Source organism: Amblyraja radiata, chromosome 21 (assembly GCF_010909765.2).
Source record: "Amblyraja radiata isolate CabotCenter1 chromosome 21, sAmbRad1.1.pri, whole genome shotgun sequence".
NCBI classification, from domain to species: Eukaryota; Metazoa; Chordata; class Chondrichthyes; order Rajiformes; family Rajidae; genus Amblyraja; species Amblyraja radiata.
This window is the reverse complement of record NC_045976.1, coordinates 19517154-19530778: the sequence shown is the minus strand read 5'-3', so window position 1 is coordinate 19530778 and position 13625 is coordinate 19517154. Positions and strand designations below refer to the sequence as shown.

At 42.1% G+C, this 13625-nt stretch overlaps 1 protein-coding gene across 2 annotated transcripts in view; it reads left to right on the top strand.

The window, feature by feature from the left end:
• The window catches only part of cog5 (component of oligomeric golgi complex 5), a 111440-nt gene that overhangs the window by 59443 nt on the left and 38372 nt on the right, over positions 1-13625 (top strand). For both annotated transcript variants that reach the window (XM_033039707.1, XM_033039708.1), the window contains exons 8-10: positions 8945-9110; positions 9198-9310; positions 11139-11216. In XM_033039707.1, the coding sequence (XP_032895598.1) occupies positions 8945-9110; positions 9198-9310; positions 11139-11216 (357 nt within the window). The remainder of the gene's footprint in view (positions 1-8944; positions 9111-9197; positions 9311-11138; positions 11217-13625) is intronic.

Sequence of the window (13625 nt, the reverse complement as noted above, 5' to 3'; positions counted from 1 at the left end):
CAGTTCTCTTCACTCCAGGCACAAAAGGCACTGGTCAAGTTCCTGTATTCCTCCTCCTGCCCGTTCCTTACACATGCCACAATCGCTGTATCATCTGAATATTTCTCTACGTGGCATGTGTCAGACTTATAGTTAAAGTCTGCTGTATACAGGGTGAAGAGGAACGGGGCCAGAACCGTTCCCTATGGGGCTCCAACATTGCACACCACTGTGCCAGAGACACTGTCCCCCAGCTTGACAAACTGTGGTCGACCCGTCAGGTAGTCGTATATCCAGGAGATAAATGTGGAATCCACCCCCATCTTCTTAAGCTTGTCATTCAGAATCAGGGGTTGAATGGTGTTGAACGCACTTGAGAAGTCGAAGAACATAATCCTCACATAGCCACCGGGTTTGTCCAAAAAGGAGTAGATCCGGTGCAGCATGTAGAGGACTGCGTCATCCACCCCAATGTTCTCCTGGTATGAAAACTGTAGTGGGTCGAGTGCTTGCTGGACTTGTGGTCTCAGGCGACGAATGAGTAGCCGTGCCATTGTTTTCTTGATATGGGATGTAAGGGCCACCGGTCTGTAGTCGTTGATCTCGGTCGGCCGCCCTGCTTTGGGAACCGGCACGAGACATGATGTTTTCCACAGACCTGGTACCCTCCCTGACTGGAGGCTCAGGTTGAAAATGGTCTGGAGCGGCTCCGCCAGCTGAGCCGCACAGTCTTTTAGTAGCCTGGGACATACACCATCAGGGCCAGCTGCTTTACCAGGGCGCAACCTCCTCAGCTCAGCTCTCACCTCGTCCGCCGTGAAGAACAGTTGAGGAGATGCCGGCATAGGAGGTGCTGCAGCTGTGGTGTTGGGGGGGCTGCCTCGTGGAGGTGATGGTGGGGGAGAGGCTGCACCTGTAGAGGTGGGAGGGGATACCAAATCAAACCTGTTATAGAACAGGTTAAACTCTGTATTTCTGTTCATGAAGTCTTCTGCGGACAGTGGTCATTGACAAATCCACACCTGACTCCTGAAGAGTGTTTCTGATCTGTCGGACGGGAGTTTGGGATTTTTATTTATTGTAGAGCGAATTCTTCTGTCATCAGTTGTGGAGGTCTTCCTTAGCCTGCCAGTCCATTTGCGATTAGTAAGCTCACCAGTGCTCTCTTTCTTCTTAATAATGTTCCAAACAGTTGATTTTGGTAAACCTAAGGGTTGGCTCATGTCTCTAACAGTTTTATTCTTTTCTCAGTCTCATAATGGCATCTTTGACTTTCATTTGGCACAACTTTGGTCCTCATGTTGATAAACAGCAATAAAGTTTCCAAATGTGATGGAAAGACTGGAGGAAAGACTAGGTGCTGAGAGCTCTCTTATACCTGCAATAAGGAGGCAATTAAACACAGCTGAGCAATTACAAATGCCTGTGAAGCCATGTGTCCCAAACATTATGGTGCCCTGAAATTGGGGGGGGGGGGGGCGGGACTATGTATAAACACTCCTGTAATTTCTACATGGTTAAATCAAAATGTATTAAAATGGTCTTTAATAAAATCTGACAATGAGTACTTTAACCACATGCGATTGTTTTCTATTAAAAAACTCAAATTGTGGAGTACAAAGGCAAATAAATAAATGATGGGTCTTTGTCCCAAACATTATGGAGGGCACTGTATATCTAGGTTTAAATTTAAAAAGTGGCATTTCAGTTTTTGAAGTTAGAAGTTTCAAACAAAGTATATTAAATTAGGAAAGATTTTATGTGCATTGTAGTGGCCTGGACGCGGTCAGAAAAAAGCTAGATGCCAGGCAGGTTCAAAGGTTCTTTACTGATAGTTGTGAGCATCCACTCACAATGATTTCCACCAAAGTGATGAAGAACTCCCAGAAACCCCCGAGCAGGAACCGGAAGCCTGTGGGCAGTCCCTCATCCCTGTCCCTCGAGTGCCGAGGGTGATGACCCAAGGAGTGGCCTAATATCCAGGGACCGCCACAGCATATTTTTTTAACCTGCAAACATCTATACTTCTATTTTGCCCTTTTGCTGATGTCATAACATCGGCTAAAGTAAATTGATGTAGTTCTAAAATACATCAGTGACATTGTGAGGGGTTCCATTTAAAGCTTCTGTAATTTTAGCAGCACATTAGAGATAGGTGAATGTACTGTTGCATTATCTAGTCACAAAGATATGTGGAATACAATATTTAGTTATAAACTCACTGATATTCTCGCTGTCACTGATTTAAATTTAAGGTTTGTTGATCAACATGACTTGCCATTGGTATTTACACTTGTATCAAGCAGGTATATTTATCAATTTAATTACTTTAAATGTTATTACTGTATATTTGGTCCTAATCAAGAGCCAAGTATTGATGTTGGATCATTGATTATTTTAAATAGCAGTTGTTGCAACATTTGTACCAGAGAGATGTGGTCTAAAGTCAACACTTAAATATTGTAGATCGTGAATCATGACAGCTTAGAAAACATGGACATAGGCAAATAAAAAAGCTTAAATCTTTCTTAGAAATAGTTTATTTTAGGGATACAGCACGGAAACAGGCCCTTTGGCCCACCGCGCCAACCAGCAATCCCCATACCCTATCACTATCCTACACACTAGAGACAATTTATAATCTTTACCAAAGCCAATTAACCAACAAACCTGGAAGTCTTTGGAATGTGGGAGGAAGCTGGAGCACCTGGGGAAAACCCACGCGGTCACGGGGAGAACGTACAAACTCCACACAGATAGCACCCGTAGTCAGGATCAAACCCGGGTCACTACCGTTGCGCCACTGTACCGCCCTTGAATTCTTTTCTTTCTTTGACTGTGAATGACTTCTTCATTGATTTAATGTCCTGCACTTGAACTTGATTTGACAAAGATAAAACTTTGAAGGTTACTCGCCAGTATCACCTTCCGCTTGTGTGGTAGAACATTAAAAAAATACTTCATTACATCTGGTTAGAAAATTGGAGGGGAGTTAGGCAAGCAGATGGGAGTGATGCAATGCAGCTTTTTAAAGGACCTTTCCCACATTGTTTTTTAGCATTGTATTGGGCTCTGATTATTGATATGTTAGACAGAGAAAATACCATATGAACAAGTAGGAATGAACATAAGTATTGTTCCAAAAAGATGTAGCATAGAATATTGAAACTGACTACAAAATCAAAAGGCTGAACCCATGAATATAATGGTTAACACGAAAAACTTATATTAAGAAAGTGGAAAATGTTGGGAGAAAGGTTATCTTATGAAATGAAATTCAGATCCAAGAGAAGACAATTTAAAACATTTTATTAAATTTATACGTTCACAGTTTTATGTCACTGTGAAAGATTGCATTTAAAGCTACTGTGAATTCAGCAGTTCACTGCTTTTGGGGAAGATTTTCCAAGACAATAGTAAAAATGTTAATGCAGAGTTATGCCTTAGATCCCTTAACAACATCCTGGGGCTCACCATTAACTAGAAACCGAGTGAGCCAGCTCTATAAACACTGAGACTGCAAGAGAATGACAGAGGCTCAAGTCCCGTGACAGGAGTCTCATCTCTTGACTACTAATATCAAGGTGCAATCCAGGAACGTGACTAGGATGCTTTCCACTTGCCTTGATAAGTAGGCGTAACAAAGCTCAAAAAGCTTGTCACAATGCACTTTAAAATTCACATCACTATCATCATTAACATCAGATTTAAATGTACAACTGAATAGACTGAAATTCCATTTGATGTTTTGTCTGCTTTTGATTACTGAATAGGTCAGCCTTTGCTACGAATGTAATATTTTCAAATGGAAGACTATATTTTTCAGGTACTAAACTATTCCCATATCTGATCTTGAGTGGTGGTGGGGGATTGATGATAGCAGGCATATTCAATTAGTCTGAAGCAGGGTCCTGGCCCAAAATATTGTCTGTCCATTCCGTCCACAAATGCTGGCTGATTTGCTGAGGTCCTTGAACACTTGTGTCTTGCTCAAGATATCTGAAGTTCATTGTGACTGTCAGTATTCAATTGATAATGCTTTCAGTATTATTTCAAGCATTGTGAATTTAAGCATTTCTAGGATTTTAAAATGTTACCAAGATTGTCTCATAAGTTTAAATTTGAAATCCTTTTGTGCCATGTTTATATGGTGCCAACCTGGAACGGAACTTTGGTTCCTTCATGTGGATGGCAAGATTCTGTAACAAACTCAGATAATTGGTGTTGTTTGTACCTCCAGTGCCTCTAAGCCTGAAACATATCACCTAATAATAGCTAATCAATCCGTTGATTGGGTTTGCATTTTTAGAATGGAAAATTTATTTTTGTTTGTCTAAAGAAAATAATGGAAACTTGTTCTTTTAAGATTGGCACAAAACGAAGTATGTGCTAAGTTAGTTTATATTTTTGTTTTTAGCCCAGTGAATATTAACATTAAATTTACAGGAATACTTGTGGGTCTTAAATGTAAAGTTATATTTGTAAAACAACAAATTTAAATTACAGTTAGTAAATATCCAACTAAAAGACAGGAAAGTCATTAATTTAAATGCATTATTCTATAAAATTCCTTTGATAATGCAGCCCACTCTCAGTAAATGCTGCACCTAAAGTGTCAACCTAGATGATGTGCCAACATTTTGGAATGCAAGTCTTTGACAGCAGTGAGATGTTATCACTGGATGAACCTTGATTATTATTTATTTTATTTGGATTATTTGACAACTGACTGACATCTACTACAAACCCACTGACTCCCATGGCTATCTGGACTACACTTCTTCCCACCCTGCTACCTGTAAGGACTCTATCCCCTACTCCCAATTCCTCCGTCTGCGCCGCATCTGCACTCAGGGTGAGGTGTTCCAAACCAGGGCATCGGAGGTGTCCTCATTCTATAGGGAATGGGGGTTCCCTTCTTCGACTATAGATGAGGCTTTCACCAGGGTCTCTATATCCCGTAGCTCCGCTCTCACTCCCCAACCCCCCCAATCGTAACAAGGACAGAGTCACCCTTGTCCTCACCTTCCACCCTAACAGCCGTCACATACAACAGATAATCCTCCTACATTTTCACCACCTCCAACGGGATCCCACCACTGGCCACATCTTCCCATCTCCTTCCCTTTCGGCTTTCCGCAGAGACCGCTCCCTCCGTAACTCCCTGGTCAATTTGTCCCTTCCCACCCAAACCACCCCCTCCCCTAGTACTTTCCCTTGCAACCGCAGGAAATGCTATACTTGTCACTTCACCTCCCTTCATCCAAGGACCTAAGCAGTCTTTCCTGGTGAGGTAGAGGTTCACCTGCACCTCCTCCAGCCTCATCTTTTGCATCCGCTGCTCTAGGTGGCAACTGCTCTACATCGGTGAGACCAAGCGTATGCTTGGCGATCGCTTCGCCCAACACCTCCGCACAGTTCGCATTAACCAACCCGATCTCCCGGTGGCTCAGCATTTCAACTCCCCCTCCCATTCCGTATCCGACCTTTCTGTCCTGGGCCTCCTCCATGGCCAGAGTGAGTCCCACCGCAAATTGTAGGAGCAGCACCTCATATTTCGCTTGGGTAGTTTACACCCCAGCGATATGAACATTGACTTCTCCAATTTCAGGTAGTCTTTGCTTTCTCCCTCCTTCCCCTCCCCTTCCCAGCTCTCCCACGGCCCACTGTCTCCACCTCTTCCTTTCTTCTTCCCACGACCCCCCACATCAGTCTGAAGAAAAGTCTTGACCCGAAACGTCACGTATTCCTTCGCTCCATAGATACTGCCTCACCCACTGAGTTTCTCCAGCAATTTTGTCTACCTTGATTATTTTTTGGTAGTTGATCCAATCGATCAGTGACCTACATTAAATCACTTGAGAACCACACTAAATATTAATGAATTTAATTTGTAGTAATCATATTGAGCTGCGGAGACTTGTTCCGATAATTACTTTTTTTTTAATGGCAAAGGTATTGACATTGCCTAAGATGACTGGAAGTTATTGCTGGATATTGATGACCATGGTTACTTGACACTTGCTCTTTCCGAGACTGGATGCAAAGATTCTGCCTCACTAGCCCTGCAAGCACTCCAGTCCAGCAGCAAGGCAGGAATGGCAGCAAGTCACAGTATTTTGAAGGACCTGCCTACCACCCCTGTCTATCATCCCTGATAACCTTCCAGGGAATCTTCAGGCTTAAAGAAGCGCCACCTATCGATATTCTCCAGGGATGCTGCCTCCCACTGAGTTACTCCAGCACTTTGTGTCTTAGCCTTTCAGAGTAGACACAGTTTGAGAAATCTAATTAGATTTACAGATGGAAGGGACAGAAGAAACACTTCTTGAATTACTATGAGATGATAAAACAGGAATTGTTTGTTCAACCACTTTAGCCTGTCGATCAACCAATCAATCAACCTTTATTGTCATCTTGCAAGCAACAGTTGTACAGTGCAAAATGAAAAGACGTTTCCCAGGGAATAGCGGAGCATCGCACATGAAATTTAAAACATTTCACACATAATAACACTAAAAACAATCCAGTCCCTGATGGAACAGTATAAATAGTTAAAAGCAGGTAAAACACATCGTTAAAATACAATAAACCAATCATAAAAATGTCCGGGGCAGCTGATTTGAGTGGCCAGTGCCAGTTATTAAAGTGTCCGTGCCAGCCGCAGAATCAAGTGGCTGTGAGTACAGAGTGACTGTTTAGCAGCCTCACAGCCTGTGGTAGGAAGCTGTTTAGCAGTCTTGTAGTCCGGGCTTTGATGCTTCGATATCTCTTGCCTGATGGCAGGAGATCCAGGTGTATGTAGAGGGGGTGCAGTTTGTCCTTAGCAATTCTCTGAGCTTTTTTCAGACAGCGGCTCTGGAACAGTTCTTGTACCGAGGGTAGGGAGACGCCAATGATCCTCTCCGCTCCCCTCACTACCCTCTGCAGAGCCTTCCTGTCTGAGCAGTTGCAGGTGGAGTACCACGTATTTATGCAGTACGTGAGTACAGACTCCACCGTACCCCTGTAGAAAGTCCTGAGGATGTTGGTGGGGAGTGAGGCCTGTTTTAGTTTCCTCAGGAAGTGCAGTCGCTGATGGGCCCGTTTGTCGGTCCCAGTGGTGTTCCTGGACCAGGTGAGGCTGTCTGTAATTTGCACACCGAGGAACTTTATGCTCTCCACTCTCTCCACTGTGGTGCCACTGATGTTGAGGGGTGTATGCTTTGGCTGCGCCCTCCTGAAGTCGACAACCATCTCCTTCGTTTTGTCGACATTTAGTTCCAGATTATTTTTGCTGCACCAGTCCACTAGGTGTTTTACTTCCTCCCTGTACACGTGCGGAGAGCACAGGAGATCGATACCAGGCACCCCCTGCACGGACACACAGCACCTCCACCCCGACTGAAATCCAGAGCCAGTTTCTTGCAGACAGTCCCACCTCTCCAGACAACCAAAGAAACAGCAAGGACCAACATCTGGAAAGATGAATGGAACCAGCTCAACACACGAGCCCATGACTGGATGGAGAGAGGAATCACTCCGACTGAATGCCTCGCCAGCGGGCATGACCTCCCATGGCCAACCTGGAAGACCCTCAACAGATTACGGGTGGAGCAGGGGAGGTGCAAAGCACTTATGAAAGCATGGAACTACCAGGCAGAAGACACATGCAGCTGTGGAGCAGTACAGACAATGTCCCACCTACTGGAGTGTGACGACGCCCCCCAGTGCAGCGGGGTCCCACTGATCTAGGCCACATATAGGTATCTTAAAACTTGTAGTTTAGGCTAAAATATACCCATGGGTTAAGACAAATTAATATAAGCAGGGGAAGAAACAAAACTAAAGGAGGGGGAACAATGAACATCCCTGGCATGATCTTTGCTGACTGTCAAAAATACTTGACTTTTGTCTTTGGCCTCTCATACTGTTCTAATGTAAGCTCAAGGAATAGCACTTCATCTTCTGGCTAGCCAGATTGCAACATTTTAGTCTTGGAAAATCATTTCCAGATTTTTATTTCAGATTTCCAGCCTTCACAATATTTTCCTTTGGTAAATTCAGATGATTCTGCTGCTCCCATTTGCACTTCCTCCTTTGTTTCATTAATTGTCCTATCTCATCTTTCACTTCCTTCTGCCATAGCCCTTGCCTTTTGCACTTTTCTTGTTGCATGATAGGAATAGGAACACTACTTTATTGTCGCATGTGACTAGGCACAGTGAAATTCTTTGCTTGCATACACAATCTACACAAATAGCAGCCACCTACAGTGCTGACAAAGTAACAAAGCACGCCAGCTCCCTCTTTTGTCTCCCCCCCCAACTGACCCCACGCCGGCTCCCCATTTATTAAGATCTGCTGCACGATAGTACAAATTCAAATGTTTCCCATTTGTTTACAGAATTTTAATTAACGTCCATTTATCCAGGTCAACTGATTGTCCCATTTCATTGGTTGATTTGATTTTTCAGGTAATGACTACCTAGTGGACAGCAAATTACTCCTGCAGCAGTTCAAGGTTTTATTTTTAGAAACTAAATTAAATCCCAAAGCACTGTTTCTTTCATTAAAACAATTGAACATAATGTCAAATCATATTGAAAATAATACTTTACTGTTACGAATCTCCAATATATGCTGGGTTGCAATTGCTAATAAGAGAGGATGGATATAGGCATTGCAGTAAATCTTTCCAAATGGTGTATGATGTAAAATACTGCATATTAGCCATTGCCAATAGAATTGAAGCCCGTTAGATGAAACAGGTTGTATAAATATGGATACACAATTGGCCACAGGGTAGAAAATATAGTGATATAAGCTATTTAATAGTTAAAAGCATTGTATACAGTGGTGTTGGAATGTTTCAGGAGTCAGAATATTTTATTTGATTGATCCATTTTTTAATATATGAGAGAACAGACTGGCAAATTATCCTAAAGTATAATTAACATATGTACTATTTTTTTCTTAAAATAAGAATCCTACACAGGTAGGAACTGCACTTCAAGTTTTCTACAACCTTGGAACCTTGAAAGAGACCATCAGTAATGTAGTAGATGGGTATAAGGTGTCTCTTGAAGATAATATCTCCAGCGCTTTGGATATAAAAGTGTTAACTCAGCCAGTTCAGACCACCTTGAGAGGTAATTTTAACAATGTGATCATAGAAAAAGCAGTTATTAGGATAATTGAAAGATTATTCATGTTTGCGTTCCTCCGTGCTTCTCCAGCAGGACCTGGGCGAGCCACAATGCCTGCCCTGGGCAACACACCAGCTTTCCGCGCTGCCCTTTGGACAAATATGGAGAAACTTATGGATCAAATTTGCGCTGCATGTGGACAAGTAAGATTTTGTTGATCTGTTGTCATTAAATTGAATTGGGAGTCGCATCTCATCAATCACTCAGTTTTTCTTCATTTATTGATTTTTATATCTACATTTATAGCATCCACCTGCAGGGCCATTAAGATCTTCAGCACTGATTCCATCCTCAGCAGTTGTAGCACTCATGTTATGAGTCAGAACGTTTATGGGTTTAAGTCCCATTCTGTGAGTCAAGCAGATATCTAACTTGATGTTACTGTGTCATTTTGGCACCACAGATGGCACTTTGCTCTGAATCTAAAGGTTGTTGATTCAAGCTCCATAACCCATCACAGTGCATACCCATTTCTCCCACTACCTCAGTCACCCCTCCTTCCTCCCCCTCACCATCCCCACAACCCTCCTCTACCATCACCTAGTCTCTCTTTTCCAGCTTTATCCCTCCCCCACTTCCAACTCCATCAGTCAAAAAAAAAGCTCCGATCTGAATCGACGTCTGTCCATTCCCCTCCCCAGATATTGCCTGACACGCTGAATTTCTCCAACAGATTGTGAATTGCTCATGATTCCATTATCTACAGTTTCTTGTGTTTTCTCCTTATCTTCACTCTAGACAGCTGCAAAGCCTGGGTCCCAATATCAATTTCAAAAACTTCAGATAGTCAGCTTTCCCTATTTGTCACAACTGATTAGTTCTCATGCAGCATAATTTATCGACCGTAACTCGGTGTGTGTCTCTCTCTCCTCAGATGCTGTACACATAAATAGTTGGTACCTCAAAAATAGATCTAACAAAAACAAATCTCGTAATTTTTCAATTCAGAAAATTAAAATGTGACTACTTCTGAGCTATGCGAGCCATCTTAAGGGTCTTTTAGAAAAAACTAAATGCATAATGGGCTCTAGGTTAAACCTAAATTGGAGAATTTCAGATTTCTACTTTGTTTCATTGACACATGGACATTATATTTTAATATAGATCTTTAGATTGATTAAGATGAAAGTATGACAGTTTTTACCAAAGTATTATCGGCTCTTCTGTTAAAGTGCATCTCCAGAATCTTCCTATGCATTATTATACATCTTTAGTGAGTTTGACTCAGTGAGAAGCACCTTTGATTGGACTTTAGATATTAGACTTTAGAGATACAGCGGGGAAACGGGCCCTTTGGCCCATCGAGTCTGTGACGACCAGCGATTACCCAGAACACTAGCACTATCCTACACACAATGGACAATTTACAATTTACAGAAGCCAATTAACCTACAAACCTATATGTTTTTGGAGTTTGGGAGATAACTGAAGCACCTGGAGTAAGCCCACGCAGTCATGGGATGAACATATATTCTCCGTATAGACAGCACTTGTAGTCAGGCTCGAACCCTGGTCTCTGACACCGTAAGGCAGCACTGTGGGCAGCACTGTGGGAAGCACTGCATCACTGCCTCCCAGATTACCCACTGATTTTACAGTCTACCATTGTTTCAACTTTATTGTGCTTTCAATGAGCATACATACTTGGAGATACCACTCATATCAGTTTCTGAACTAAAGATTTGGATGCTTTTTTTCCACATTTATTATTTCAGTGATAATTTTCATAACCTGAATTTCTCTTTCAAGCAAATAATTACGGAATCTTTGAGAAAATATCTTGGAGCGGAAGTCCTATATCTTACAATTACAATTTTGTGAAATAATCCATTGTGGGGTTACAACAATTCCCATTCAATACTATTGAATTTCATTTGAAGAATGAAGAAGATAGCACATGCAATTAACAAGTATTGATGTCTTCCTATTTCTGTACACTTTGATGCAAAACTGATGATTTATTTTCCTTAGGTACAGCACTTACAGAAGGTCTTGACAAAGAAAAGGGATCCTGTGACACATGTCTGTTTTATTGACGAAATAGCCAAGGTAATATAGCTTGTAATATCTCGGCACATCTAGTAGCTTATGTTATTTTCTGATATTGCTCAGTTGGTTTCTGTCCCCTGCATCCCATTCAACAGTACTTAATTTTCTCTCCCAGAGAACATCGCCACTGTCTTTATGCCTTCTTCAGCCTCTGTCTCCTATGTGCAGACATAATATGTGTTGTTGCTAGGTGGCTGCCATGGAAATGTCCCTAAGGGCCACTGCAGTTCTTTAACTACCTTACATTGAAGTAGTGACCATTGCAGTAAATTGAGAATGGTCATGTCAGACAATTTAACCAGGGTACAATTTAATGCAATTTTTTTTAGGTAGTAGCCATGCAATCCTGACATTTGTTTCCTGTCAATCTCACTTTTTAGTGGGGCGATATTTGGTGCTGGCGCCAGATGCAATGATGTTTTACTGCACTAAAAATGATGAAAGCTCAAGAGGATGCAGGGAAGTCCACAAGGCTGTTGCCTGGGCTAGAGGGCTTGAGTTAGAAAGAGAAATATGGGTAAACTGCGAATATTTTCCCTGGATCAAAGGAGATTGATGGATGACCCTTATAGAGGTTTATAAAAGTATGAGGGGTTAGAGAGGGTAGAAAGTCACAGTCATTCTCCCCATGGTAAAGGGTCGAAAACTAGAGGCATAGGTTTAAGTTAAAAGGGGAAAGATTTAAATGGGATCTGAGGGGACCATTTTCCCCACACTGAAGATGATGGGCATATGGAACGAGATGCTAGAGGACAAAGTGGAAGAAGGTACAATTACAATGTTTAAAAAAATATATAATAATTCCAGCATTAAGATTTTATAATTATACATTTTATTTAATCTATTCAACCCTTGAAGGAAAGCAAACCACATATAAACCTCAGAACAAGAGAACATCTCCCATGGCAGATTTATTAAGAGTGCATGAAAGGTTATTGTGAAAAATAACAGTTCATGTTGTAGGTGGGGGCATATTGACGTGATTGGAGATTGGATGAGTAGGCATAAATGTTCTTTTTGTGGTTTGGCAAAAGGTAACAAGTAGCGCCGAAGGGATTGGTGTGGGGGCCCCAACTCTTACAATTCATATAACTGAATTAAGGTACTGCCAGATGGTCGCTGAATTTGATTAAGGCACAAAGATAGGAAAGTAAGTTGTGAAGAGGCATTAGGGGCCTCCAGATATTACAAATAAAACACAAAGTACTTGTGCTATAATTTCAGGATAAGCGCTAAGAAACCAAGCCCGAAACCAAAGTATTATCTAGCTAAATACACCAACGTACAATAAATGACTCCATATGCAAATAAAACCCAGTTACCTACATATTAGCTCTTAAAAATAACTAATCCTGCGGATGCAAGTAAATTATTGGGGTTATCAAGTGGGCATCTCCCTTCATTGGTGTTTCGTTGTGTTAGGCCCATGACAGTTGGTTCTGGCAACCCAGAACAGCCCCCCTCAATACCTGCTCTCACCAACTATGTTACTAGTAGCCATTAAATAAACAAAGCTGCTGCCAATTAGCTCACTCTAACAAATGCTAAATACCTGCATCCTATCTTCCACTAATCCTAACCCATCATTAAGCTTGTAACATCACAAATATCACCATTGCATAAGACCAGGGTACACTTGCACTGACGACAATTACAAAGGAATACACATACTGCATGTCATACGTTTCCTTTCTGCCCCCAATTGACACTTTTTTCTCCACCAAATCCATCTAGTGCCTTGCTCTGCTGCCTCTGATATTTGCCTTACAGCCTGACGCAAATTGTCCGCAAATTTCTAGCTCCCCAAATAGTGATGTGGTCGATCTCGCTATGAAACCTCTACAACCCACCTCTACCGGATGTAGTCTTACTCTCCATCCTCGCTGCGCAACTTCTGCTGCCAAGTCTACATATCTAAGCTTTTTCCTTTCATGCCCCATAAGTTCTCCCAAGGCACCGTCAGTTCTATAAAATACACTTTCTGCTGACTAACTGACCATTACACTATATCAGGCCTCAAACTAGTGGTAATTATTTCCTGCAGAACAACAAGCTTTCCTCCTAAATCTATCCACATCTCCCAATCATTGGCTCCCTATAACTGGCCTGAACTATCTGCAAACTTCCCTCCTCTATCTTTCTCTCCCTCACGGATAAAATTAATTGCTGCATTCCCAGTCCGGATGCCTACTGAATTCGCCTGTACTCCTCTCAATTGCTGCAGCTATGCAATTCAATACCTGGTTTTGCCGCCAAGTATACCGACCCTGGGAAGAACTAGTCCTATATCCTGATAAAATATGCTTCAACGTTGCCACCTCTGAACACAAGGGACACGCTGGGTCCCCACCATCCCATTGTATAAGGTTCTGGGGTGATGGCAGCCCATCATAAATAGCCCTTATAAGC